The following is a 27253-nucleotide window of genomic DNA, read 5'->3' on the forward strand; positions in this document are numbered from 1 at the left end:
TTTTTTTATTGAAAATTTTAATATTCATTACTAATAAAGTCAATAATTATATCCGAGAAAATTTTCGATAAATGACGCATGTTTCCGCTTTTAAACCGGTTTACTTGTAAACATACCTATACGATGAGAGAGAGAAAGTATATAGTTCGATTTGATTCATTCGATGAACACGTCCGATAGATAGATACGTTGTTAAAAATGCAGACATTGTTTTGAAGAGAAAGACGATGAGAGAAGGACGTATAGAAAAAAAAAAAAGAAAGAAAGAAAGAAAAAGTAGCCTTGCAATTCGAGAGATCTACACCTTAGAAACGTGAGAAAGAAACGTATAACTCGTGAGAAGATCGCCTCGATGCGATTGCATCCGATGTTGATGCACTTTCACTGGAGACATGTTCCTCTGTTGTAGCAGAGTCGAGTAGAGGAGAATCGTGACTTCTTTGAAATGACATCGGCTTGTATTACGTGATACGTACGTTTCAAATTAGCTTAAAATTATTACAAATATTTGTATACATTTTTAAGGAATCGTAATCTTTAATAATAAAACTGTCCTTTGTCTGATCACCTTGTTAATATTGAATCCATAATTTTCGACGAAACGTGCATCCTCTCTGTCGAAATCGCGAGGTTCGATCGTGACATCGGCGGAAGAATTGAGCGTGACCGTACTTGACCTTGAATTTAGAAGGACGAACACGAGAGTAACACCAACGAAAAGACCAGGAAGAAAACCACGATAGACACGCATCACGATCGATCATACGATTTTACGTTTATACGATTTACGACACCCTAACGTTTATATTAAAAGAAAAAAAAAAAAAAAAAAAAAAAAAATTGATCGCCCTATGACTCCTCGAGCTCTTATTTCGATCATCCGTGTTTCTGTGTACGTCCACCGAGTAACTGAAGAGAATGTCAGTGGGTCAGAGACTTCGCATTGGCTGATCCCCACGTCTTCGGTATAAGAGAGACCCAAGGGTTCCCCACCAGTCTTTTCTTCGAATCACAAAACTGATTTGAGATTCGACTAAAAGATAAAATAATAGCTAGGCTTATCGTCGCAACAGATACTTTTAATATTTCAATGTCAAACGAATCGTCCTTCGATGTCATCACCTTCTCTTCGCACTGACTAAACTCTGGAATCTTCTCTAAAGGATTTTTTCGATTGAATTTCCTTTCACCGGCTAATTATCTTTTTATATGCGTATGTATATAAAGATAAGAGAAAAACGAAAATTATTGATCGTGTAACAAAGTTCATTTTGATATAAAATTTATGTAAGTGGACGGATGGAAAAGGAAAGCAATAAAACTTTTATTAGAGCTAAAGAACGTTTATATACGATTGAGAAAGTCTTATAGCAACTGATACGAATAAAAATGTGTCCGGTGAAAGCTATGACGAATAGTTATGATTTCTATGACGTATGTACTATAGAATATGTACCATCTAACCTCTTTATTTATTTCCTTATATTCTCGCGGAACGAAATTAAGGAGTAACAATTTCGAATAGATCTCATTAGGTTCGTGTTATACAACAGTATACTACCGTCATTTTACAAATGTATTTGTAAACTCTGTAATACTAGAAGAAAGTAATGCAATCTCTCACGCAACGATTATTAACGAGAGACTTCGTTGATTATTAAAAGTAAAACGATATATCACTTACATCGTTCCTGTTATTTCATTGAGATTCGATACTATTTCCTTCGGATTCGATATTACTTCGTTGTCATAAAATCGATTTAAATCGATAAAATATACTATGTATCTTTATCGAAATTAAATTATTATTAATATCGTTAATTCTTGAAATAGTACGTTAGACCTATATATATGAAATATAGTTTAACTCGTAGTAGCTTCTACGATCGATTAGCAACACTATCGTACGTTTCTAAAGGTAACTTCTGGAACTTTCGTATAGAAGTGCGGATAACCTTATACCGCGCGACGTTTGAAAACGTGAACGTCTGTGATTGGTCAGAATAGTCAGCCGGCCGGCATGGTGGCGCCAGCGATCCACGTGGTATACTTTGTATGTATATGTGTGCTTCGGGATTCTTCCATCATCAAGTTTATTTGTAAACACGCGCATCAATGCGCATCGCCTCGTAAGATGGACGCGTACGAGTCACGTAAAAGAGATTGGGAAGATTTGGACGTTACTAAGGAAGAATTAAAAAATATAACGGAGTGCTTGAAAAAGGAGGAATTTCGTAAATTACTTATCGAATACGCGGAAGAAGTGACCGATCCAGAAAATCGTAAGATTTATGAAAAAGAAATCGCTCAATTGGAAAAGGAACGGGGCGTCGACGTCACGTTCGTTAACCCCCAGCCTGGTTACGTCATAAAAACTAGTGTCAACGGAGAGAAGAAATGTTTTTTAAATATTAGTAAAAGTGACATTGTCGCACGACCTACGAGTCATCCTTCCTACGAGGATGGTCACCGTGGTTTACAATGGTCAATTCCTTATACCCTGATACCTCCTCGCGATGACCTTGATAAAAAGAACGTTCGTTGCTTGGTTTTCGATGTTGTGTTTCATCCTGACACGATTTACCTCGCATCGAAGAATACTAGATTCCGTGACATCGTTAATAACACTGCGATGGATGGTGTAGAGGGTAATTTTAAGGTTAGTATTTCCAAGATTTGACCAATGTATTTTGACTCGGTTTGTCAGTTGTTATTTATCGTGTTTATAGGTAAAGCTCGATAGGAAGAATCTTAAATTTCCTAAAATGAACTTCAAGGGCATCTCTCATCCAAGCGTGATTAGGAAACAGTCGAAAGAATCGCCCAAAGAGTCATTAGATATGGACCCGGAAATTTATCAGAAACTAATGTCCAGTTACGATGAGAGTCGTGAGCAACATTTTAAATACAAAGAGGAGAAGCCAAAACGCGCAGCACCTGAAACTATTTATTATAAGAACAATGATTCTAAATTAGAAACAGAGACCGAGGAATATGTCGCTCCAAAATTCATGATAAAACATCAAACGGATATTGACATGGAAGATTTTGTTGACAGTAGAGACGCAAAGATGTATGCAACTATTCCTAAAAAATTAGTTATCGTTATAGATTTGCCTTTATTAGGAAAGGCAACTGATGCTATGCTAGATATCCAAGAACGCTCTCTTTACTTGAAGAGCGAAAAACCAGCCAAGTATTTCTTACAATTACCTCTGCCATATAGCGTTGACGGAGATCATGGTAATGCCAAGTTTGATCCTAAATATAAAAAATTAACAGTAGTATTACCAGTCATTCGTAAATCAGTGATGTTAGAAGAAACGCAGAAAGAAGATAGTGATGTGGATAGTGATAGCAATAGCTTTGTACCTGTTGTATCCAACGAATTAAGTGAAAATTTATTTACCATGGAGCCAACTATGAGTGATTCCCTTTCAAATTTAGTGTTAGAAGAAAAAACTATTCCAATGGATTCAACAACTATATCAACAAATACCAGTGAAACTCCAGATGACAATGTGTTGCGGACTACTACTAATTCACTAGAAACTACAGTGCCCTTTATGAATGCTGATATAAAATATACACTGCCATCATTTGCCTGTAATATGTATGACAATCAAATAGCTTTTACAGTCAATGTTAAGAATGTTGACCCAGATTCCATACAACATAGAATCTTAGAAAATAACATAGGAATACATATTTTACTTGCTTCAGTGGGTGCAGGATTTTTCCCACAGCACTATTCTTTATGTTTTAAGTTAGAAGAATGTTCTATAGAACAAGATTCGCTTGTCATTGAACCATGGGATAATAATCTTGTATTTAGTATTAAGTTAAATAATTCTGATAATGTATCTTATTATTTTGTCGGTGTTAATGAAGAGTTCATGGAAAGGAAAGAATTGTCAGGCACCTTGTCATTCAAAAATAGATTAAAGGAGCTAATGGTAAGACAATTAAATCTCGTTATATTACATATACATTTGAATGATTCATTGAACATATACTCCTAGGATACAGAGGAGAAAGATACTGAGGTTCCAGTAGAAGTCGATGTTCAAAAAGAAGATAGATCTGTCATCATAAATATTCGCTCGAATCAGTTGGATTCTGATGACGAGCATGAAGAAGACGAACAGCATAATGTGAGTCAAAATAGGAAAGGTATAATAAAGTCAAGATCGATTTCGGAAAGTAGCGGAGACGAATTACCAAGTAGTAGTGGTAGTATGTCGAAAGGGATATTAAAATCGCATCGTACTCATGATTTTTCACGTTCTGTATCTGAATCGAGTGCAGACGAAAATGGTGTAGCTATTTCTTCTGCAGATTTTTCATGCAGTTCAATTCACGACCCTCAATCGGAGTCAGAGTGCTGTAGTCTGAAAAAGACTGTACGATTTAACAACGTTGTATCTCGACAATTATTCAGGTAATGTCACATTATCAGAGAACTCGTTAGAGACGAATAAAATGGACATGATAAATAATAAAATATAATTCTGCAGATCTAACTCTAGCATTCTTGGTCAACGAAAGAAGAATCAACGTAAATTGCGAAACAAGAAACGCGCTCACGAACGTAAATTAAGCGAAAGCGAAAATTCTGAAACGGAAGAACGTGATAAGTATAAGATTACTCCGAAAGCAACACCAGAAACAGAAATTTCTGAAAATGTGAAATCCATTTTGAGTCGTGAAAAACATTCGGGTAAACAGAAATCGGCTTATATTAAAATTAAGAAATTGAAAAAATCTAAAAAAATACTTTCGGGAAAACGTAAAAGTAGCATCGAAGAGGAAAGCACAGAAGACACGAACGAAACAGCGGTTAAAAATTCAGATCAAGCTGAATTCAAAAATGACTTAATATTCGATCTTGATATATAAGTCACACACGAACGCACACATCGAGAGAAAAAAAGAGAGAGTGAGAGAGAGGTAACATGTGTGATAAATTTCCATTTTTAAGCAAACGATAGAAATACGTTGTTCGTAATATTATAACGATTGCAATAGCAATCGATTCGTCACTAAATGTTTTTTAAAAATGTTTCCAAAAATCCACATTAAATGTGATAAAATTTTTTAATATTCTAAGTCTAAAAAAGTATTATAATAAAAACAATGGTTGCGTGAAAATTATTAAGAAATATCTGCTCTAATGTAGACTTTAAAGTCTAGTACTGTACTAGTACTTTAAAGTTTAAGATTGCTATTGAAACGCGATAATATGTGATTGAAAAGATTTTGTTATGATTATATTTTATTATATATTACATCTTATGCTTTGTTTACTGAAAGATAAGCATATGTTTTTAGAATTATCTTCTGTATAAGATACATGAAGATTCTTTTGTGTCATTATCTATTACTTAATTATATATTCCTTGCGCACTTAATTTAAAAAGTATACTTTATACGAGGAAGTGTGTATGTTTTAAAGAGAATCTCTAAAAAGATATAGATGTGAACCTTTTTATCTCTACATTTTATTTTTAGGTGATTATATAATGCAACTATTCTTCATATTTCGATAAAAGAAAAATTTATTACATAGGTGTTTTTAAAAATATATTTCAATTCAATCAATTAATGAATTTTTACATCTCAAGCATCTTTAAGATGACTTGATTTTCTTGATCTATTTTTTGTTATGGATCTAGTTGTATTATATAATATTTTTAAAACTAAAAAGAAAAATCATGCAGGTGAAATTATAAACAAAGGAGCGTAAAACCAAAAGTCACATTACGTAGTACGAAATTTCAAAATCACCAGTTCTTATCGTAGCTCTTATACAGATTTATATGCCGATATCATATATTTTATACACATTAGAAGAAAGATGAAATTAAGTAGGATAATTAGTCCTATTACTTCGATCACATATCTTTGACTATGTTACACATAAACTCACAAAATAGCTGCTTGCACAAAGAGCAAAGCAGGATAATATGCAGTTATTTAAAATTATTTCCGTTGCTTATGCAACTGGCACACACGAAAATATTAAAATACAACCTATAGTATTTAATCGACTATTCCTGTATTAATATCATTTAGTTGTAGAAAAAGACAGTAAAAAATTTAAAAAAAAAAAAGAAAAAGAAAAAAAATCAAAAAAAAACAAAACAAAAAACTTAAGAACGATTTAATTTGTTTGTCTTTATTATATTTATTGAGACTTAATTAACATCAAAGCAAAATTATATCAAAAATGCTTTTATTTTTCTTATATCAATTTTTTGGTGGTTTTATCATACGACTCGTAGGTGGTGGAATCTTATCGAAGCCAGTATTATCAAAGACTGGTAGTAAATCTCTAACTCTTTGGCCAGGATAGACTGATGAAAGTTCATTCCATCTAAAATAAATAGATATTTAGAAAATATTAAATATGATATCTTCGCACTTACACAGATATAGTTTATTAACCTGTTGCTTTTATATTTTACAAGAGATTGTGATGAAGTAAATGGAGTGTCAGTAGGAAAATAAGTTGCTCCGTAAAAATCTAATCCTTGACTAAGCAATATAGTAGTTTCTTCCAAACTGGCAAGGGTAACTCGTATAACAGGTGGTCCTGTGTATATTGTTGCTGGCTCATTTACAGTTTGCGCTTCATTTTTTAATCTATCATTGATGGCTTTTACTAAATCATCAGATAAAAATTTTAAAGCTTGGAAATAACATAATAATCTTTTCTACAAACGATAAAGAAGGTTTCTTTTTAAACTTACAAACAGTTCCAGTGGCTAAAGGTACCCTTGTTACTTCCACTATGGAACGATATTTAAATAAAGCATGTCTGATATCATCTTCTGGTAATTCCTCTGGCACATCTAAAACGTATACGGTAAACGTCTTTGCTGGTCTACATGGTATAGCAATCTACAGTAAAAATTATTATTAGTTTTGAAAAATAGTCTTATATATAGTATAAACTTGTACAAGTTTTACCTTCTTGTAAAAACGTGCACCAGTTATTTTGTGAAAACCTTTCTTGTACACTGCATGATAATCATCAGTGTTGCTAAATTTAAAAAGTATTCCAGTAGCTGTTTTTGTTAAAGAAAATGCTCCACTGAAACGTTTGATAATAAGATTTTGATGTTTCTCATATGTTCTTTTTTTGAACATTTCTTTTCTTTTCTTTTCTTTAATTTTTTTTTTTTTTTTTTTTTTTTTTTGAATATGGCGCTATTAAAGATCGCGGTAAACGATCGTCTTTTATTTTCATAAACGCGCGAAATGAATAACCACATTGATCGTTTGACACGTTAAAATATTTGATTAAAGAAATGAAACGATCCACTCATGAAATAAAAAAAGAAAGAAAGAAAAAAAGAGGAAAAGAATTAATACCATATCTATAATCGTTAAAGAAAAAAAGTTTTCTTTTTCGTAATTATTATTTTCATTCTTACCGGAAGTTCATTTTTTCACAAATGGCCGCTGCTTTTTCTATATTGAAGTCATGGCTAGGTGTTAAAAGGAATGCACCCTTCGTGATGAAATCATTGTCGCTTATTTCCGAATCGGTTTCGCGAGTTTGCCAATCGTCGGTAATATGCCGACTTTCTTGATTAAGTCTTAAAAGAGAACTACTTTTGGATGTTGACATCTCTCTTTTGTAAGTACTACTAAGGCTCACTTACTTTTGCAACATCTTTTATAGGCAAGATCATAGTACATGGGTTTGTCTAGTCTTTAGATGATCGAACGTCGTAATACGTTACGCGAGATCGCCTTCTTGAGTGAAACACAATCGAGCAGAAAAGTCATGGTAGTAATGTCGTTTCAATACAGTATAATACTCATCGCTTTACATTTCCTTATATAGGGTGAAAAATTAACTTTTGTCATTTTCAAAATTTTTTTTTTTTTTTACTACAAATTTTACCGAATAATTTCTCCCTCATTTAAAATTCATATTATTTATTTAAAATATAAAACTCGTAGAACGTATTACGATATTCATTTGTTATTCACTGAAATATTTATAATGACAAAACACATTCTTATGATGGACTTTTTTTTTAATTGATATCATTTAAAATTTGTATGGTAATTCGAAAGTTTTGAAAGTACTACGTCGATCAAGAAGTTTTCTCGCTTATCGTAAATATTAATTGTTAATAGTACGCATATTTTATTTGAAAAATTATTCGATATAACTTTCAAAATAAGACGTTATTGATGATAAAAAATTTTCGCTCTACCCTATATACATACATTGACACGAATACACTCTTCGTCTTTGTCTCTTACGATCTACTCGAAGAGACGGATTAATAGGGCTTGCCTCGGAAATTTATCGTGGGCGTTGTCATCTATTGTTATTACTATGTGCATATTCGATTGACAGTGTGTAAATCATTATAGAATGTATATGTGTATACACATACTACATTATTACAACGTAATTGCTTATTATCTGTTAAACAAACTTCCGTTCTCTCTCTCGGGTTTGAAAGAGATCACGTGATAAACTAAAGTTACTTCTATATTTCAAAAGAATCATACTCGTAATGATTTGATTATAATTTTCAAAAATACATAATAACTTTGTATTATTTATTATCAAATTTACGTAAAACATACAAAAAGATTTATTATTGATTTTATATCAACGTGAGATTTATCATTCAGATTTTAACTTTTTTTTTCTTTGTGTATTTCTTTTGACTCTGTTATTCGCGGGTTTTTTCTTTAAGTCATAACTCGTATGTGTTCCGTATACTCTTCTTTTCGTAATTTTACACATTAATTTTTACAGTGCTTTATCGTTATTTTATTACAAAAAAAAAAAAAGAAAGTGTTCTAAACGTGTCATTACAGTGCTATGTAAGTAATGTAAAAGTGTAGATAAAAGTGAGGTTACTAAATTAATAACTTTATAAATATCTTTATCGATTGTTGGTTATGTTGTGTTGTGTGTGATCATGATTATATATTACTTAATCTAACAAAAAATTTTTCATATTATCTTGATTATATAAATTTTATTCTTTTTTTATTTATTCAACTATTTTATATGATTACATAGAAATGATTAATATTTTGTACATTGATGTAACTTATTTATTACTGTTTCATTACTTGTAAAAGATACTTTAGTATTTTTGAATATTTCTACATTATATTGTTCTTGAATATTTGATTTATTTAGATGTCAAATAAAGATATTATGTTTGCGACAAAACAAAATCTCAAAACAACGCTATTACATGGACCAGCAGAATTAAGCAAGACATTCTTATACGAGGTATGTAAATCATATTACTTGGTGTTAATATATAAAAAATATATAAATAAGAGGAAGAAGATATATAGTTTAATATATAAGTAAGGATATTGTATCGACAATCTGTGAACGTTACATACATCAAATATTTTAGTATAAGTAGAGATATTTTTTCCATCAAATACTATAAATTTATTTATATTATAAGTTATAAAGAAAAGCATAGTATTTAAATTGTATCATTTAACAGGCAGCCATTTATTGGGCAGAAGAAGGTCGTCGTGTTTTTTATATCACACCAATACCTTTACAACAAATTCCTTCCTCTTGTCACGAAAGTAACCCTTCGACATACTTCACTTATAAACTGATTACGTTTGTGTAAGTTTAATTTTTTATTTCAATTCAAGCTTATAACTACAAATTTTTTTGAAGTGACAATATAAGTGATATATTTATATATACAAAATATATATACATGTGAAAATGAAATTTTACTTACAAATTTCTTTTTCCAAATTACAATTAACTACAAATAACTTTTTCTAAAACATATATATATATATTTTTTTTTTTTTTTTGAAATAATTAGAATAAATTATGTAAAAATATTCAATTTTTCGATCGATGAATTTGTAGATATCTATCGGATTATAAATCTTTGGTAACACAGCTAGCAGAATTACACACGTTCGTTTCATTACCTACTATAGTTTTGTTAGACGACATAGATCATTACATTGAAGATGACGCAATAAAAAAACCAGACTATTGTGAAGAAAAAACAAAGATGCGTATAGCCAGAGCATGTAGCGTGATCTTCGATGCGATAAATTCGTGCTCACGAATTTCTAATACTATTGTAAGCAATTCTATTCACTCGCACAATGAATTTCACGGAAGTATTACTGGTTCATTTATCTTCTTAGGTACACGCGTGCATATGGTCTTCGTCGATTTTAAGAAAAACCGATATGGATACTACTATATATTTTCGTAACATCTGGAACGTATCGGAAGACGAAGAGAATAAAATAATTTCCTTAAAAAAGATTGACCGTGAAACGCATCTGCCCGAAGGTTATCCATGCTTCGAATATTATAAATTTCAAGATGGATCGCGAATTTTAAAAAATGTTTACCGAGAATTCCTTGCTTAATCAATCGTAAGTTTATTTTCTTATTTATAGAGATCATTTATATGGATTTATATATATATATATATACACACACATATATATTATTTTTAATATAAATTCATATAATATTATTATATATTAACTTCTCATATACTTGAACGGAAACATAAAAAATTAAAAGAAACAAAAGCACATTGGAAGGTCGAATTCATTGGAAAATCATTCGTCACTCTTTTCCAATTGGCAAACAGAATTGGCAGCTGGTAAAAGAGAGGTAATTGGATCGGTGTGTCGAACGGTACGAAGAACGAGCTTAGAGGCAGGCAGGCATGCAGGCAGGCATGCAGGCAAGCAGACTGGCGGGCAGACAGGACAGGACAGGCCAGGGTAGGCCGGGCCAAGCAGGCAGGCAGGCAGGCAAGCAAGCAAGCAAGCAGGCAAGCAACTAACCAAGCAAGCAAGCAAGCAAGTTAAGCAGGCAGGCAGGCAGGCAAGCACAGGAAAATAGCCGTCGCTGTTGAAAGCCGGGACAGGTTACTCCGGCAGTAAGCAAGTGGCAAGTGTTAGTCGCCCGACAGCACTTGCCACGAATAGGCATGCGATGGTCCCGTTAAGTACCGATCTTACGCTTACTTGTCGTCACATCGACTCAAATCTCGAGCAGTGAATCATTTTCGAATTTAAAAAGTGACAAAGTTTATATATAGATAATATAAATAGATATATTTCTTGATGAAAAATCGTTAAATTTTATTTTTCATATAACATAGGAAAAAAAGAACGAGAGAAAGAGAGAGTGAGAGAGAGAGAGAGAGAGAGAGAGAAAGAGAGAAAGAAAGAAAGAAAGAAAGAGAGGGAGTGTCTGTCTGTTAGTTATTCGCGTGTCCAGTGATAGACAAAATAATGAATAAGAGGATAGCATATGTCTGCAGGAGTACAGGAACGAGTGAATGCATTTGAGCGTGTGCGTGCACGTGCGTGTTCGTCGGAATAGTGTTTCTGATCCTGATCGACCTCGAAGACGCGCGATCATCTGCCTTCGAGGACACGATGCTGATGCTGACGATTCGCCTCGCCGTACTTTCGATCTTCCTTCAACATTATGTCGCCGCTAATTCAATCATTTCCGCTAAGGTATTATGAAAATTTCTTTTATTAGTTCGATGATTATTGTCGAAATTTGACGATATCTTTTTTAAAGGATTCATCGCGAAGATAGACGAACAGTCATCGAACAATTAGATCGTTCTAACGTTTCAATTAATAGCTTGGGAAAAAAAAAAAGAAAAGAAAAGAAAAGAAAGCATTTGCAAATTCGCCGTCGACTATTCGCCTCAGATAATTGAAGCCGTTATTCTATGCAATGCATAACTTGTACACTTATCGTGCTCTCAAGCGGTGATATCTGTTGTGCTAAATGTGCGCAGCACACAAACGTCTTACAGTCATTTCGAATGACTATTGAATCGATCAAATAGTTTTTCAGAATGTTCGATGTTAAAAATGATATATATATATATATATGTCGGTGTGTGTGTTGAAAGTAGTGATATCTAAGAAAACAGATGATTATGCAAAATAAATAATAATCTTTAATGTATGAAATGTAGGAACGTTTTATTAGACAGAGAAAGAGAAAAAGAAAGAGAGAGAGAGAGAGGCGTATGTATGAAAATTATTATAAGATTACAACATTCTCTCTTTTAACGTTCTAACGCACGACGTGCAAGTACGCGTTTTATTTACACTGATTGCGAGCAGAAAAGTAAGGCAAATATCTGCGGCCAGATTAAAGCTCAAAGTATTTTTTCTTTTTTGTCCTCCTGTTTAATGATATATGCTTTGTACATCTTCGAGATAGGACTAAACTCGTTACACGTTTTCGACGAGATACTACGCTCGGTTATATCGAACTAAGATAAATATCTCTCGCTTTACCTATCATATTTATCGGATCTACGTGTAATTAGGAACGAATTATGCGCGAACGTTAAATAAATTATCATTCTACGATATACATACATACATACATACATACATACATACATACATACATATATAGCTAATAACAATTTTAAAGCAAGAAAATATTTTATCCTATCATGTGTGAAACAAGAAGTCCTTTGTTTGCTAACGATCTTGTTATTAGTTTAAAAGAAAGGTAAAAGACGGTACCTCTAACTGCTGATCGAACATTTAAAGAGCGTGTTTTACATTTAATAATAGGCGCCTTGTACGTCTCTGGTAGTGATTAAGCGCGAGGCTTATGTAGTATGTATGTATATATATTTATATATGTATATATATATATATATATATATATGTATATGTATATATATACGTACGTAAGTTCGTTCGTTCGTACCGACGACCGAATGATAACTGAATTACATAAAACCTCCTTAGTAGTTATTATCTTTTCGACGAATAAACTTCTATTTACGTTAGAAATAAATGTGCGCGAATAAAATCAGCTTGTGAAATATAATCGAATCGTAAGATATTATAAGAGGCTTATTGCCATTTAGAAACACGTTCTCCTACCATCGTCGTCGTACGCGTCAAGTAAATTATGAGTTCAATCAATTTCCGTATTGATATCTTAATCTTCGACTTCGCGATCCTTCTTCTCTCTCTCTTTCTATTCTCGTTAAGAGAAACTCGTCGTTATTTATAACATTGCTCTACGTTCTCTTGATATCAAATTAATTATGATAAAACCATATGAAAGCTAGTCGTTCCACTTCAATCGATTGTTTATAAATTGTTAGCGTATGTTTTACAACGAAATCAAAGAAAGAGAAAGAGAAGTAACTCAATACTTTTTAATGTATTCTATTTTGATTGCCTTTTCGTTCGTTGCTTCGACTCGATAACGAAAACACGTTCGTACAGTTATGTCCCCGAATTCCATATAATCGGTACTTACTTTCTCCGCCTATCTTCTTTTCTTTTTTCTCTTTATTCCTTTTTTTTTTTTTTTTTTTTTTATTATTATTAAATTTTTCATACAGTCGAAGACCTATCGATTTTTTTATTTTTAACGAGTCTAAAAGTCAAGACTCCCAAAGAATTTTTTCTTTTTTTTTTTTTTTTTTCTACCAAACAAATGTAAACGTCTCTTTTGGGAATATACTCTCAAAGATTCGAAGGTCGACAAATGTCTATTTGATATATTCGCTATAAAAAAGTAAAATCGTGTATGAATTAGTAAGAAAGAATTTCTTTACTATAGTTTTTCATGAATTATTTTTCTCTTTCTATAATATATAGTAAGATAAAGAAGTAATGATGATGATGAGACAGAAATAATAATTGATGCGAGACCGTGAACCCCGCAGCGGTACGGTACGATACGGTATAGTTTGGTGCGGTGCGGTGCGGTGCGGAGAGCATCAGGTACAGAAAGCGTCTAAGAAACCTGTTTGGAGACAGCCAATGTCTTACGAGGCCTTTTCTCTTTCTTGTTGCTTTTCACGACACACGCACGTTGATGCATTCCTATAGTACGTACAAACAGTTCCTTCCGAATACTCACTGCCAGCTACTCTCTGTCAGCATTTATCCTTTTCTTCGTTTTCTTGTTTCCTCTTTTTCCTCTTTTTTTCTTCCGTTCCTTTCGTTTTACGTGCTCAATGGTATGCGAAACTCCTCGGTTAAGTATGAGACAGCTTACGATTATTTTTGTTTCCTTTTTTTGCGAAAACATCAATCATGAATTACATTGATTGATTTTATAACGAATAATAAATTCAAGAACGATTAGTTCGATCTAAAATTGTTCAATCAATTAGAGTGACGTATAGAAATTAATTGTAGAAGATTGAGAGAAGATCAGATTTGGATGTGCGTTTTCGTTTATAATTCTATTATCGTAGGAACAATGCCGGAGGAGAATAGCCGAGTGCACGATGGATGACGATAAAAGTGCGCCGGTATGTGGAAGCGACGGTGTCACGTATCCTAGTCAGTGTCAGGTCATTTCGAAGCAGTGCCAGGGTGTATCTGTCCTAATTAAACACACCGGACCCTGTCCAGGTTCGTATAACATTGAAAATGTTAGTTAGTTACACATTTACACGATCATAGTTAAATATAGAAAACTACGAGGGATGATGAGAAACGATCGGACGAGTTTGCGTCATCGTGTGTACTGGATTTGTCCGTAAAAAGCTTTTCGGGTGAAACAGGTATTTCGATTAATCCTCCTGAGATCGACGAGTTGAATCCTTACAAAAGTATAATTATCGATGGTCACACGTGAACCCTTTTTATTTTCTTTTCTTTTTCCTTTTTTTCTTTATTTATTTTTTTCGTTTTGTTTTTCCTTTGACTCTATTCGACTTTCAGTTAAATAAACTCGTAGAAAGGTAGCAACACAGCATTAGCATTGCTTGAGACACGATCATATTATTGATTTTCTTTTAAAGAAAGAATAAATTGTCAATAATTATATACAACGAAATACGTTTTAATCGACGAGGAAGATAACATCATATCGCGAGCTCTTCCGCGAATATCTATGTATATATGTATTTGAATAAAAAACGTTAACGAATTTGTTTAGAAATGCCGCCATGCTTTTCGGCGAGACTATCGTCACGAGTGGGATCACGACCGGTTTGCCGGCCAGATGGTACGTATGCGCCGGTGCAATGCCACATGGAGACCGGGTTTTGCTGGTGCGTAACATTGCAAGGACGTCCACTGCCGGATACCTCGGTGAGGCACCAAAGACCGAGATGCGAGAAACTCGCTTCCAGATCAGCCGTTGCTACTAGGAGTGGACAGAGAAGACGTTCCTCTAATTGGAAGGAACGAAGACAGTATAGCAGTAGACATCGAAATACATGTGATCGTCTTGAAAAATCCAAGTTTAATAATAATCTCATAGAGAATTTTAGGATCGAATATAAACGAGCGAATATATCAGCGACTGGTAAGTCAATAATTTATTGAATTCATTAATTTTTTTTTTTTCTTTTTTTTTAATTATTGTACCTTCGAATATCTCATTCATTCATTCATTCATTTATTCGTTCGTTCGTTCGTTCGTTCGTTCGTTCGCAGGTGACAAAAACGTGGAACGCGTATTGTCTTGGAAATTTGCTACTTTAGACAAAGATGGAGATGGTTATTTGGACAGAGCAGAATACAAGGAACTTCGAAAGCTTGCTAAAAAAGCAGTTAGACCTAAAAGATGTGCACGCACGTTCGCCCGAACTTGCGATCTCAATCGAGATCTCAAACTCTCGAGGCAAGAATGGGGTGCTTGCCTGGCCAACGATTTCACTCGTAAGTCCTTTACACGTACCACCTTTTACCTAGTTCTTTTTCTTCTTTTTCTTATTCTTCTTCAACTTCTTCTTCTTTTTCTTTTTCTTCTTCTTCTTCATCTTCATCTTTTTCTTCTTATCATTCTGTCGTTACGGATTTGTCCTGAATGCGGGCCGATTAAAGCGCATTGAGCAATCGTGGAATATCCTCTGCACGATTCCACCTTTTTTTTTTCAACCTGTCATCATCGATGGGTTCTCTAAAAATTCATTATCGTTTTCATTTTGATGCTTGCAAGCGAAGAGTTCTTTTGTTCTTTTATTTTATTTTATTTTATTTTTTCTTCTCTCCATCTTTCTCTCTCTCTCTCTCTCTCTCTCTCTCTCTCTCCTTCTTTCTTTTTCTCTCTTTCTCTCTCTTTCTCTCACTTTCTCTTAAATGGATGGTCGAAATCTTCCTCGCATTAGTCACGCACGCATGATGAATCATTCTATTGGTATATAATCACGTTACTATTCGAAATACGAAACTGCAAGAGAGCAAAGTTTGATCTTTCTTTAGACATTTATCCTTTGCTATATCAGGAAGTACATTACTTAAATGGTTTCATAATCGTAGACTTCGTCAGAAGTTAGTAAATTAAATGTGAATGTTTCTTGACAAAAGAAATACAATGGTGTCCAGCATATCTCTATAGTATATATTGAAACTTTAATACTTAGTATTTCCATTACTTTGTCAATTTGTTATCACCCGTGTTTTAGATCGCATTGTTCTTTAGATAAACAAAAAATGGAAAAAGGAGGATCTCGTTACCTTTGCATATGATATTTTCTTTCATAATTATGGGTAGTTAGGTACAGAATGATAGTATCGTTATCGTTATTAGAATCATCTCTATCTTCAAAGGGATGATACGTGGTTGAGATAACTGATAATTAAATGACAGGAATATTGGAACAATATGCGAAGAAGATGAAGAAACGAAACAGGAAACACGTCACGACGAAAGAGGTAGGTATTTTTTGTTTTCATTTTTTATAATACTAATCCTAAATTATATAAATTACAAAATTCTTTATTTTCATTATGATTTCAGTAAGAGTTCCGATCAGCGTTGTCGTATTAATTGATCGAAGATTCAACTTCAAATACTACTTCTACTTAAACTTGACATCGGCTAGGTGTTCTTCGAAGAATAAAGAAGTTAGTAACTCGTATAGAATTGCTATGGAAAAAAAAAAAAAAGAATCTAGCTAATACATATGTATATACATACAGGGTGTTTCCTTATTGATCAGAATTGCAAATAATTTATATAATATGATGATATACCGAACAATATTTGTAAAAACATTCTTTTGATAGGTTCGGTCCATCACGAGATATTGCAACATTACAAGTTAAAGTAAACAGCCTGTATATTCTGCTATTTCGACAAAGATCTAATAATATATGTTTGAAATTACGATTAACGTGCACCTCTACGAAGAAGGTGATGGGGGTAAAAGAAGATCAGGAGAAGGAGGAATACGACGACGATTGGCCAGTTGGGTGAAATATTATCATCGTCGGAAAAATCGTCGGGCGATTATACTGCTGCGTTTTGGACCGATCGTGGTAGAAAAACAAAAAAGAAAAAGAAAAACGAACTACGATCATTTTTCATGTGGACGGTAACGAGATCCTTAAGTGCAGTACGGTAATTAATCATTAAGCAAGAACATAAATTTACGCTTTATCAAGAAAAGACTGTCATTCTCATATTCGTCCTTGACTAAAAAAGAAATCTTAAAAGTTTATCGTTGAACATCGTCATGTCTTACAATTAGCTAATTACGATAGAACTTAGGATGTGAAGATTCATTCGTTGATATGCTGGACATACAAAGAAAAGATCGTTTCACTGATAGGATGTTTAAACCTTCTCCCTTTCGACATTTTTCTCTTCCTATCGTACTCTGTTAAAAATAGAGATATGCATACACACACACACACACACACACACACACAACTTTATATATATTTTCTTCGTCTCGCATGTTTGTATCGAAATATTCGAAGTAGTATGCGATAAAGAAAAAGAAAAGAAAAAAAAAAAAAAAACAGAGAATTGTTGTGATACAGTTTGCGTTGTCAAGATAATCCTCCTTCTCCTTAGCTTCGTGAAAATAAAAGAAAGTTTGTTTTATTACGACACATGTGCAACAATGAGGAAGAAAAAAATAATTCCCGTTGATAGGATAGGCAGGCTCGGAATGTGCATGCATGTTTCTTTTCATATACATATCATGCTTCATTTCTAATTCTAATCTGCTTGAAAGCTTCTATTGATACCAGCACGATGTAAAATGGAAAATGTGATTTCGTTTACTTGGCGGTTCATTGATCTTCGGTATGCATTATTTAACATGCAAGAACCTACGTTGATACGCGTATCGACTGTCAACGAGGGATAAGACTAAAGTTGTTAACGTTAAGTCGCGTCGTAAATTAAGAATGCCGTTCCGAGACAGGATATATCGTAAACGCGAGACCCGCTAGATAGTTCGTCGCTAAGGTTTAATATTCGCAAATTCTGCAGGAAGTTTGCCCACACGTATGTAGCTGCTCTCGCTTTGGAAGGAATTGAAGCAATTGACTTCGTGTAATACGCGCCTGTTTAAAACTATCCTCCTCATTCTTCTCTTCTCGTTGTCGTCTCAAGTTTTTACACCCACGCGAGGTCTTTCGTCGATAAATACCTTATTTTGAGGTCGAGACAAAATTGAGAAAAGAGATTGAAATAGAACGATAAGGGGCGCGAACGAAAAGGAAATTTTTAATAATCATTAAAAATATCATTTTATTTGTCAAGATTTGGATATAAAATGTTTCATCGTATACATTGTTTCGTCGAAGACGATGGGTTGCACGATCGCAAAGTGAACAAAATGAAAGTAAAAATATGCGTATAGCATGATCCGTGCGTGCATGCGACTTTACTATGTCTTCTTCTTCTTCTTTCTCTTCTTCTGTTCTACTCCTCCTCCACCAACCCCTTACCCCTTATAAATTACGAATTGCTGCTATGCTTTTGAGCAATGGTGCGCGAATGACGCAAAGCAAACTGTACATATATAGGTAAAGCCGGTCGGCTGAGTGACATCATTGTTATCATTTAGTACGTTTGTTCTTGTCGCTGAACTCCGCAGCAGATCCTCCCGAGGTCCCCGAGGACCAGAGGACACAGGCCACTGATCAAGGTGAGTTTCAGTCCTGTAATGTCCTTTGGGGTAATATTATCGCATTTCTTTTTTCGTCTCTTCTCGAATATCACTCGTAATAATAGATATTAATTTCATGAAATTCTCTACATTATCTCCACATTCATTTGGATCTATATATATATATATATATATATATATATATATATATCCTTTTTGTGCATTTTTTAAAAATGAACATTTTTTACGAACGATAATCCAGGCAATTTATTGCGACTTGTAGTCGTAATAAATTCCATGTAAATATGTAAATATGTAATTTGTTCAAAATAACAAACGACTAACAAAAAAGTGTTGAGTCCATTAAATTCTAATATACTATATATTTCTACAACTTGATTCACATTATTTCAGTACTCAAAGGTAATTCCTCGCCTGTACATTCAAGGCCTACGTTTAACGATAATCCAGCCGATACCAAAGAAGAAAACGATGGTACGTTTCTTCTCGAGCACGCATTTATCTTTTTCCTTTTGTTTAATTTTAATAATATAAATTTTGATAATGCATCAGCGACTGACTGTATATCGGATAGGCGATCGGTGTTGGAAGATCAAAGACAAAATTCACAAGAAAAATTTTATATACCACAATGTACACCCGATGGTAGATACCATCGAGTACAATGTTATTCCGGTTATTGTTGGTGCGTTTATCAAGATACAGGGAAACCTATACCTGGAACATCTTCGAAAGACAGTACACCAAATTGTAATCCAGCACCCACACCTAGCAGACCAATGAAGGGTATATATTTTTATTTTTTTTTTTTTTAACAATACAATTGCGATTTATTTCAAGTCGTTTTTCTTTCTTTTTTAATTAGGATGTCCCGAATTGAAAAAACAAATTTTCCTACGAGACTTGATGGATTTAATGCAAAAGAAAATGAAAGCGTCTAGTACGGATTCGAGCGAGATAACAGCCAATTGGCAAGCTTCCAAAGAAGAACAAGTAGCCACATGGCACTTTGTAATGCTCGATAAAAACAAGAATAAGGTGTGTAATCGTTTTTTATTTATTATTCTTCGTGATACATCGCCGATGGTAACGTATGTTTAACTTAATGAAATGTTACCAATAGATTTTAGAAAGAAAAGAATGGAAGAGTTTTCGCATCATGGTCTCCAACAATAGGTTGCTTCGTAAATGTGGTAAAAAATTGCCTAGGTATTGTGATATTAATAATGACAGAAGAATCAGTATGACGGAATGGTTGAGCTGCCTGAATGCTCAACATTCGGTAACATGTAAGTTTTTGTATCAAAAATCTTTTCTTTTAACATATGATAACTTTTTTTTTATTGTCTCAATAATATATTTATTAGCTGAAAATCCGGAAAAATCATCTACAAGCAAGCCAAAGAGGATGGGTCCTAATCCATTGGATCAATTTCTCAATGACGACGATTAATAGAAACCTTTTGTGATACATACTTTATCATCTAATCTATGCAATGCAAAGGCATTGTAATAATTTAGTATTATTCAGTCATAGAACTTATTTGAAAATGAGATTGAAAACTTGGAAAGATCATTTATTAATTTCACGTTGTGCTTTTACTTCGTATTTGACGATAAACAAGAATTTCATACATTTTTCACATAATATTATCAATCGCTGGTAATCTATCAATGGGATAAAGAATTATTCTTTATTTTGCAATTATTACTTTATCCGAGATATTCATTTTAATTACTTTTAAGGGATAATTGAATGTAAATCAAAATAAAAAAAACATTGTATATAAAAATCAATTGTAATTTCAAGGATAAACAACAATGGTAAATTTGTGAATATATTTTTGTATACTTGTCTTAAAAATATAGATACTGTTCGTAATATTATTCTAATAGTATCTAGGTACATATCCAAGATCTTCTTTTATTATCATAAAAGATAAGATGAACACAGAAACATCAGAACCGAGAAGATTCGAACGTTTATCTCGATTCATTATTAATAGTCCGACAATCCGTATAATACAGTGAATCATACGAGACTTTTTACAAATACAACAACAACACGCGAGATTATATATTAGTACATCAGATTATGGACTGTGATGAGTCTTATTGTTAGAGAATAAAACCATAAATTTAAATATACTTTATACATTTATATAGATCTTTAAACAACATCGTTTAACTTACGTTTGAATATGTGTGTGCGTTTTGTTTGGATATGAGAGCACAGGTTTATATAGAGTATATATATAAATATAAATACAAAGAATAATGCATTTATCAGAGCATAATTACGTACAAAAGATAACAAATTTATATGGACACGCTCACGCATACGTATATATATATATATATATACACACACACACACACACACACAATTTATACAATTTTTTCATTCAATTTCATGTAACACTTTTATAACTTAACAACTTCTTCACAATTTTATTCGCAATTTCATTTGATAAACACGCAGTGGTATAGCTAACATGTATACATATATTACATTCTTGTATAAGTTATCATACATTATATTCTTATGATGAAATCAGCAATTATAGAAACGTAACAGTACTAAACACAGGGTGTAAAATATATATAATGATGTTAAATGACAGACTAAAGGAGGAGATAGAAGAGAAAAGGATATTACTAAAGATACAAACAGGGTTCAGGAAAAACAGAAGTACGATAGAAAACATATAGATCTAATAGCATATGATAGAGAAAGAGTTAAACAAAAAAAGAGGAAAAATTTTTCACAGATTTAAAAAGAACATTTAATATAGTAAACAGTGGAGTACTAAGAGAATTAATAATAAAAACAGGAATAAGAAGAGGAAAAGACGATTGAGAGAACGAAAGAAATTTACATAGAAATTGAAAACAGATTAGAAATAGGAGAAGTCAGAAAAGTTCTGAATAAATGAAGGACGCACATGAGTCCAAAACTTTTTACAATACTGATTGCAAAGTTAGAAGAAGTATCGAAGAAAGGACAAGAAAAAAAGAATGGCGTGTGTAAAAGAAATGATCTACGATCTAAATGAAATAAAAGAAATAATGAAAGAGATTTAAAAGGAAAAAATGAAAACTGAACGACAAAGATCGAAAATGATATTGAGAAAATCAGAATATTTACATATAGGAATAAAGAAGTTGAAAGCGTATTTGATACATGACGAAGAATGTGGTTACAGTCAAATAAGAGTAGAACTCTTAAGCTATCGAACGAAGAAAACAAAGTAGGGACAATACTGAAAGAAATGTATGATAGAAACAGAATCACTTGAATAAAATATAAACTAACAAACCATGTCACAAGATATGAAGTATCAAACGTACTTTAAAGTTTAAAGTATGTTTAAAAGTACCAAAGAGTTCCTTTTAGGAACAATGTATTAAACGAAACTAGATTAAGTTTATTTTAAGTTAAAAAAGACTGTAACTAATTTATGAGTTATAAGATTAAGAGTTTATATGTTTATATTTTGTAAAATCAAGTCCTCTTACTTGGCCACCAGGCCATAATGAATAATATTGAATATATTATATTCTTATAAAAAGGACTAAAAAATAAAAATGCTATGGGACGCATTCATTATTACACATGCTGCTCCTATTAATTTATTTAGAAAACTCGATCTTGATATCCACTATCGGCCATACTTGAACTAGGTTTTGCTGGACCACCTGGCACTTGATGATGAGGATGTCGCATATGACCTGGTCTTCTTGGTGGTGCTAAGTATTCGAACATACTCTGCGTATGTTGGGCTAACATTTTACTTAGATCACAAGGCATTGGATCTGTCCAGAAGAAGTCGTGATTTAATGCAGAATCAGAATCATATCTTTTACTAGGATCAAGAATAAGAAGTTTATCCAATAAGTCACAAGCGTAGGGATCTTTTAAATATGGTTTTAGTCTATCTTTAACCTAAAAATTAAAATTAATATTAATGCAATATAATCTTAAATCATATATATTTTATTATTTCCTGAATTATCTCAGCTTACCTTTCTCTTCTGACCCTTAGGAAGATCCATTTTGTTAAATAATTCTAAACGTTCTACTCCTGGCCAAACTTCTGTCGTTATAGAGCCACACAATTGTGAAATTAATATTAACTGTTGTTGTTCCGTATTACCTTGCATTATAGGCGATCTACAAATTAATTGGAATAAAATCCACACTTGTCATTACATACACACAAACTAATTTGAGGTATCTTCCATATTTCGTTAATTAAGATACATACCTTGTCCACATTTCAGCCATTATACATCCTGCACCCCATAAGTCTACTGGTGGGCCGTAATTTCTATCTCCTAACAGTAATTCTGGAGGCCTGTACCAAAGAGTAACAACTCTATTTGTGTAACGATTTGGTTGACCATTCTTATTAGCACTAAATGCTCTTGCTAAACCAAAATCAGCAAGTTTTAGTATACCGTTTTTTGTAATTAAAACATTAGCAGCCTTCATATCTCTATGTAAAATCTGGAAAGAGATAATAAATTATGAATTTCTCATTATTTGATATATCCATGTTGTATCATTTGTACACAAACTTACCTTATTACTGTGAATATAATAGAGGCCATTTAACAATTGTTGCATGACCTTCTTAATTTCTCCTAAACTAAATTTAACATTTACATTAGATAACAAACCAGCTAGATCATGTTCACAAAAATCAAATACAAGGTAGAAAGTAGAGCGGTATCGATTGTACTGTGTTGCTGCAAAAGTTCCTAGTTATATTTTATACGATCATTGATATATAAAAAGTGAAAGAAAAATGATAAAAGAAAACTTTTTACCTCTTGTTCTACAAATTTCTATAAGATTAACTACATTTTCATGTTTCAATAACTGTAATATTCTTATTTCTCTTAGTGCAGTTATAGGAAACTGAAAGAAAAAATAAAATCATATTTATTAATACTTTATAAAAATATCTGAATATATAGAACTATTTATAAATATATTGATATAATACATTTCTGATACTCGTTTATACAGCAGAAATAAATTTATTTTGCCATACATTTATTTATTTATTTATTTATTCATGCAATTATATGAATCTATAAAATAAACATTTATATATTTGTTAATATATTTTAATTCTTTGTAATCAAAGTCCAGGATATTCCAGATATGAAGCACTTTAATTCTTTAATTGATATTAAAACTAATATAAATGAAAACATTGTTTAATATGAAATTAAAACCAAAAATATAAATTTAAAAAAAAAAAAAAAATAGAATTTAATAGAAGTTAACAGAACTTAAACGAAATTATTTTTATAGGTTTCATACAGTGATAATTGTTTGAGCTTACATCTTTTAATGTCTAAGGAAAAGTAATTCTAACTAATAAGTTACTCGTACTAAAAATATTACAACTGCAAAGAGTCGATGCGTATTTATCCATTTACTTTATTAAAATAGAAAACTATAAGCAAAAGGATATTTTCTGATATAAATATGTATCAATATTCTAAATAATTATTAGTAGTAAAAAAAAAAAAAAGAAATGCTTATCCTAAAGATTTTCGATATTTTTGCATAAAATAAAAAATGATGAATCTAGAATGTTCTCTTTGTATACATACCCCTTCTTTCTCGTTATCCATCAAAACTTTTTTCATAGCTACGAATTTTTTATTAGTTTTCTTATCCCTCGCTTTGAATACCTCTCTATAATTCGATAAAAAATAAAAAATATTAAACGGTTTTAATGAATACACATAACCCAACCTAAACATTGAAACAACAAAATGAAAAAACTTTACCCGAAGGTACCCTGGCCAATTTTCGCAACTTTTTCATATTTAGAAGATTCATCGCAATGAGGAAAATCAAATTCTTCGATATACTTTTCTTTTTCTTTTGTATTCATATTTTTTGTTGGTCGAACAAAAAACAATATAAAATTTTCTGCACTAAATCATAACACTCTTAGCATCGATGGTTGATGCACAACTATAGTTTTAAAAATTAAATATTACTCATAGAGGGCTCTTAAGTTCCCCATAATCTTTTATTTGATTGGACAAAAATATTCCATTCTGATTGGTCCGTATAATTTAAGATTTATTAAAAACACTTTATTAATTGTAAAAAGCTAATATGATCACATTATTTTTTACGATAATAAAAATTAAGGGATTATATTTATGAAATGAATCTATTACTATTATCGAAAATTGTCAGATGTATTCTTTGAGTACTCACCTTTACGACATTGTAGATTCATCATAAACTATTCTAAAGCTTTCATTGCGCATTACAACGCGAAGTATAATGGTCATTTGGATTAATGATAACGTGCAATTGTTTGTTATAATTTTGTGAAAATAAATATGTAATATTAATAACACTAATATAATTGCTAAAATGGGTCTTTTAGGTAAGAGTTGATATATTCAACGATCATTGTTAATATGTACTTATATATTTAACCATGCTAAAATATCATATCATTTGTTTCTCACTAACTTAGTTACTTTCTAAAATCTCTAGATACAGTATTTTGGCGCCATAAATTCAGCGCGATAAATTACATAGAATAATTTATTATTTATTCACAGCTGGTTTATATTATTGTTTAAAAACGTACAAAATAGTGTAACTTTTAAATAATATATCGTACTGATTTTGTGTACTATCGTAATTAAAGTGAATTTTTAATCTTATTTAATTTTTAATGTTGTCTTTGATAAAAATTTTGTTTTAATTATATATAAAAGGTTAATATGTTATTTTAGAATATCAACTTCTTTTGTTTAAATATATATCTTTTATATATGCTATATGTTTATAATACTAAAAATGATTTAAATATTATAATATAATGTGCGGCATGTAATTGTAGAATACGTCTATTTAAACAAAATAATCGTTTTGTTTTAGTCAGAAGAATTAATAATATATTAGGAATAATGTCTGGAACTCCTTGCAAGAATTACAAACGACCATTTACTGTTTGTGTTGAAGGTAATATTGGAAGTGGAAAAACCACATTTTTAAATCATTTTAAAAATTATGACAATACAGTTGTTTTACAAGAACCAGTTGAATTATGGCGCAATGTTGCAGGAGTAAATTTATTAGTAAGTCATATTAATATTATCAATAAAATGCCATAAATATATTGTGTACATATGATATTAATTTTATAATTAAATTTTTAGGAAATCATGTATAAGGATCCAAGGCGTTATGCTTGTATATTCCAATCTTATGTACAATTAACGATGCTCCAATTGCATACTTATAAGACACAATTACCTTATAAAGTCATGGAGAGATCAGTTTACTGTTCAAGATTATTTATAGAAAATATGAAACGTAATAAGATATTACAAGATTTTGAAATTGTTGTATTAGAAGAATGGTTTGATTGGTGTATAAAAAATGCTGACATAGAAACAGATTTAATAAGTAAGATTGTCTATTTTAAATATAAGATAAATTTATTTTACGTGGAATTAATAAAGATATTTTTTTTTAACTTATCTGTAATTTATTATATTTATTAATCAATACTATTTTTTTATTATACAGTATATTTAAGGACGAGTCCAGAAATTGTTTACCAAAGAATGCGTATACGAGCTCGTAAAGAGGAAAATTCTGTGTCATTGGAATACCTGAAACAAATTCATGAAATACATGACGAATGGCTACTATACCAAAGCTTGTTCTCTTTGCCAGCACCAGTTATTGTCTTAGATGGAAATAAAAGCATTGAAGAGATGGTAGCTGAATTTGATAAATGTAAAAATAAAATTTTTACTCAACAAAGAGAAGGTGAAAATGACACAATAACTGCAAATACAACTATCTCAGCTACACATGGATTAAAAGAAATAAAAACAGTAGATATATGTAAATAATATATAAGTATTCTTTTCGGCATTTAATTGTACCAAATACTTAGTATCTCATTTCCTTCTTGTTATAAATACATAGTATAATATAAAAATGTGAATTTTCATGATAAATACAATATCGATTTTCTCTTATTAAATAGAAGTACTTAAAAGAAATATAATATTTTTGATTTATAACGAAAATACATTTATTTTGAAGTTAACATTTTGAAACTATCCATTTGTCTACCTTGGATTCATAATTTTTTTTTTTTTTTTTTTTTAGACAAGTAATTAACATAATTTAAATAATAGTATATTCGCTTAAAAATTACAAAGGACGTAACGTGAGAGAAATTAAAAATAATTCTGATTTAAAATTACAACACTGAAATTTTGATATCGAATAATATAAACGTGTAATATAAACACACACGGGTCGTTTAATAACTTTGACA

General features: G+C 31.6%; 7 protein-coding genes across 18 annotated transcripts in view; 4 read left to right on the forward strand and 3 right to left on the reverse strand.

Annotated features, from left to right (window-relative positions):
- The window catches only part of LOC122630643 (uronyl 2-sulfotransferase-like), a 4354-nt gene extending 3537 nt beyond the window's left edge, over positions 1-817 (reverse strand). Inside the window, exon 1 of the mRNA XM_043815370.1 lies at positions 569-817. Within this exon, the coding sequence (XP_043671305.1) occupies positions 569-751 (183 nt within the window). The 5' untranslated portion in view covers positions 752-817. The remainder of the gene's footprint in view (positions 1-568) is intronic.
- Positions 818-2092: 1275 nt separating this feature from the next.
- LOC122630637 (protein kintoun) lies at positions 2093-6050 on the forward strand. Its single transcript, XM_043815356.1, has 4 exons — positions 2093-2659; positions 2730-3956; positions 4023-4441; positions 4518-6050. The coding sequence occupies exons 1-4, from the start codon at positions 2135-2137 to the stop codon at positions 4897-4899; spliced, it is 2553 nt and encodes an 850-aa protein (XP_043671291.1). The 5' UTR covers positions 2093-2134; the 3' UTR covers positions 4900-6050.
- A 127-nt stretch (positions 6051-6177) lies between these two features.
- On the reverse strand, positions 6178-7798 carry LOC122630645. 4 transcript variants are annotated; one of them, XM_043815375.1, is made up of 5 exons: positions 7671-7798; positions 7440-7604; positions 6973-7096; positions 6753-6903; positions 6178-6664 (listed from the first exon to the last, which is right to left on the reverse strand). In XM_043815375.1, exons 1-5 carry the CDS (start codon positions 7679-7681, stop codon positions 6270-6272), a joined length of 846 nt encoding a protein of 281 aa, XP_043671310.1. In that variant the 5' UTR covers positions 7682-7798; the 3' UTR covers positions 6178-6269. The 4 variants fall into 4 exon arrangements, with proteins under 4 accessions (XP_043671310.1, XP_043671311.1, XP_043671312.1 ...); XM_043815376.1 differs by lacking the exon at positions 7671-7798 and having other exon boundaries at positions 6178-6376; positions 6448-6664; positions 7440-7662; XM_043815377.1 differs by lacking the exon at positions 7671-7798 and having other exon boundaries at positions 6973-7045; positions 7440-7662.
- Positions 7727-10259, forward strand: LOC122630648. The gene is made up of 4 exons (XM_043815383.1): positions 7727-7798; positions 9185-9280; positions 9510-9640; positions 9899-10259. Exons 1-4 carry the CDS (start codon positions 7727-7729, stop codon positions 10257-10259), a joined length of 660 nt encoding a protein of 219 aa, XP_043671318.1.
- A 24-nt stretch (positions 10260-10283) lies between these two features.
- Positions 10284-21640, forward strand: LOC122630638 (SPARC-related modular calcium-binding protein 2). 7 transcript variants are annotated; one of them, XM_043815357.1, is made up of 11 exons: positions 10284-10425; positions 10650-10835; positions 14277-14436; positions 14966-15337; positions 15469-15693; positions 18840-18920; positions 19296-19376; positions 19455-19688; positions 19768-19940; positions 20026-20191; positions 20270-21640. In XM_043815357.1, the coding sequence occupies exons 2-11, from the start codon at positions 10728-10730 to the stop codon at positions 20353-20355; spliced, it is 1686 nt and encodes a 561-aa protein (XP_043671292.1). In that variant the 5' UTR covers positions 10284-10425; positions 10650-10727; the 3' UTR covers positions 20356-21640. The 7 variants fall into 7 exon arrangements, with proteins under 7 accessions (XP_043671292.1, XP_043671298.1, XP_043671299.1 ...); XM_043815363.1 differs by having other exon boundaries at positions 18870-18920; XM_043815361.1 differs by lacking the exon at positions 10284-10425 and adding an exon at positions 11331-11532 and having other exon boundaries at positions 10676-10807.
- Positions 21641-22443: 803 nt separating this feature from the next.
- Positions 22444-24892, reverse strand: LOC122630641 (cyclin-dependent kinase 9). Of its 2 annotated transcripts, none has more exons than XM_043815368.1 (7): positions 24714-24892; positions 24534-24618; positions 23736-23826; positions 23488-23654; positions 23171-23412; positions 22929-23076; positions 22444-22848 (listed from the first exon to the last, which is right to left on the reverse strand). In XM_043815368.1, exons 1-7 carry the CDS (start codon positions 24818-24820, stop codon positions 22540-22542), a joined length of 1149 nt encoding a protein of 382 aa, XP_043671303.1. In that variant the 5' UTR covers positions 24821-24892; the 3' UTR covers positions 22444-22539. The 2 variants fall into 2 exon arrangements, with proteins under 2 accessions (XP_043671303.1, XP_043671302.1); XM_043815367.1 differs by having other exon boundaries at positions 23488-23666.
- A 280-nt stretch (positions 24893-25172) lies between these two features.
- Positions 25173-26953, forward strand: LOC122630646 (deoxynucleoside kinase). 2 transcript variants are annotated; one of them, XM_043815378.1, is made up of 4 exons: positions 25173-25330; positions 25834-26033; positions 26115-26364; positions 26488-26953. In XM_043815378.1, the coding sequence occupies exons 1-4, from the start codon at positions 25318-25320 to the stop codon at positions 26817-26819; spliced, it is 795 nt and encodes a 264-aa protein (XP_043671313.1). In that variant the 5' UTR covers positions 25173-25317; the 3' UTR covers positions 26820-26953. The 2 variants fall into 2 exon arrangements, with proteins under 2 accessions (XP_043671313.1, XP_043671314.1); XM_043815379.1 differs by having other exon boundaries at positions 25178-25330; positions 25918-26033.
- The last annotated feature ends 300 nt before the right edge of the window (positions 26954-27253 follow it).

This window comes from Vespula pensylvanica, chromosome 7, assembly GCF_014466175.1.
Source record: "Vespula pensylvanica isolate Volc-1 chromosome 7, ASM1446617v1, whole genome shotgun sequence".
Classification (NCBI taxonomy): Eukaryota; Metazoa; Arthropoda; class Insecta; order Hymenoptera; family Vespidae; genus Vespula; species Vespula pensylvanica.

Coding starts and splice junctions, on each gene's coding strand:
- LOC122630648 (XM_043815383.1), top strand. CDS start 7,727: ATGATCGAACGTCGTAATACGTTACGCGAGATCGCCTTCTTGAGTGAA. Junction 7,799..9,184: donor AATCGAGCAGAAAAGTCATG/GTAGTAATGTCG, acceptor TGATTTATTTAG/ATGTCAAATAAAGATATTAT. Junction 9,281..9,509: donor GCAAGACATTCTTATACGAG/GTATGTAAATCA, acceptor ATCATTTAACAG/GCAGCCATTTATTGGGCAGA.
- LOC122630646 (XM_043815378.1), top strand. Junction 26,034..26,114: donor TTGCAGGAGTAAATTTATTA/GTAAGTCATATT, acceptor TTAAATTTTTAG/GAAATCATGTATAAGGATCC. Junction 26,365..26,487: donor CATAGAAACAGATTTAATAA/GTAAGATTGTCT, acceptor TTTATTATACAG/TATATTTAAGGACGAGTCCA.
- LOC122630641 (XM_043815367.1), bottom strand. CDS start 24,820: ATGAATACAAAAGAAAAAGAAAAGTATATCGAAGAATTTGATTTTCCT. Junction 23,077..23,170: donor ATGGCTGAAATGTGGACAAG/GTATGTATCTTA, acceptor ATTAATTTGTAG/ATCGCCTATAATGCAAGGTA. Junction 22,849..22,928: donor CTAAGGGTCAGAAGAGAAAG/GTAAGCTGAGAT, acceptor TTTAATTTTTAG/GTTAAAGATAGACTAAAACC.
- LOC122630645 (XM_043815374.1), bottom strand. CDS start 7,636: ATGTCAACATCCAAAAGTAGTTCTCTTTTAAGACTTAATCAAGAAAGT. Junction 7,097..7,439: donor TGTGAAAAAATGAACTTCCG/GTAAGAATGAAA, acceptor CAAACGTTTCAG/TGGAGCATTTTCTTTAACAA. Junction 6,904..6,972: donor GTGCACGTTTTTACAAGAAG/GTAAAACTTGTA, acceptor TTTTTACTGTAG/ATTGCTATACCATGTAGACC.
- LOC122630637 (XM_043815356.1), top strand. CDS start 2,135: ATGGACGCGTACGAGTCACGTAAAAGAGATTGGGAAGATTTGGACGTT. Junction 2,660..2,729: donor GTGTAGAGGGTAATTTTAAG/GTTAGTATTTCC, acceptor TCGTGTTTATAG/GTAAAGCTCGATAGGAAGAA. Junction 3,957..4,022: donor ATAGATTAAAGGAGCTAATG/GTAAGACAATTA, acceptor ATATACTCCTAG/GATACAGAGGAGAAAGATAC.
- LOC122630638 (XM_043815357.1), top strand. CDS start 10,728: ATGCAGGCAGGCATGCAGGCAAGCAGACTGGCGGGCAGACAGGACAGG. Junction 10,836..14,276: donor GCAAGCAAGCAAGCAAGCAG/GCAAGCAACTAA, acceptor CTATTATCGTAG/GAACAATGCCGGAGGAGAAT. Junction 19,689..19,767: donor ACCTAGCAGACCAATGAAGG/GTATATATTTTT, acceptor TTTTTTAATTAG/GATGTCCCGAATTGAAAAAA.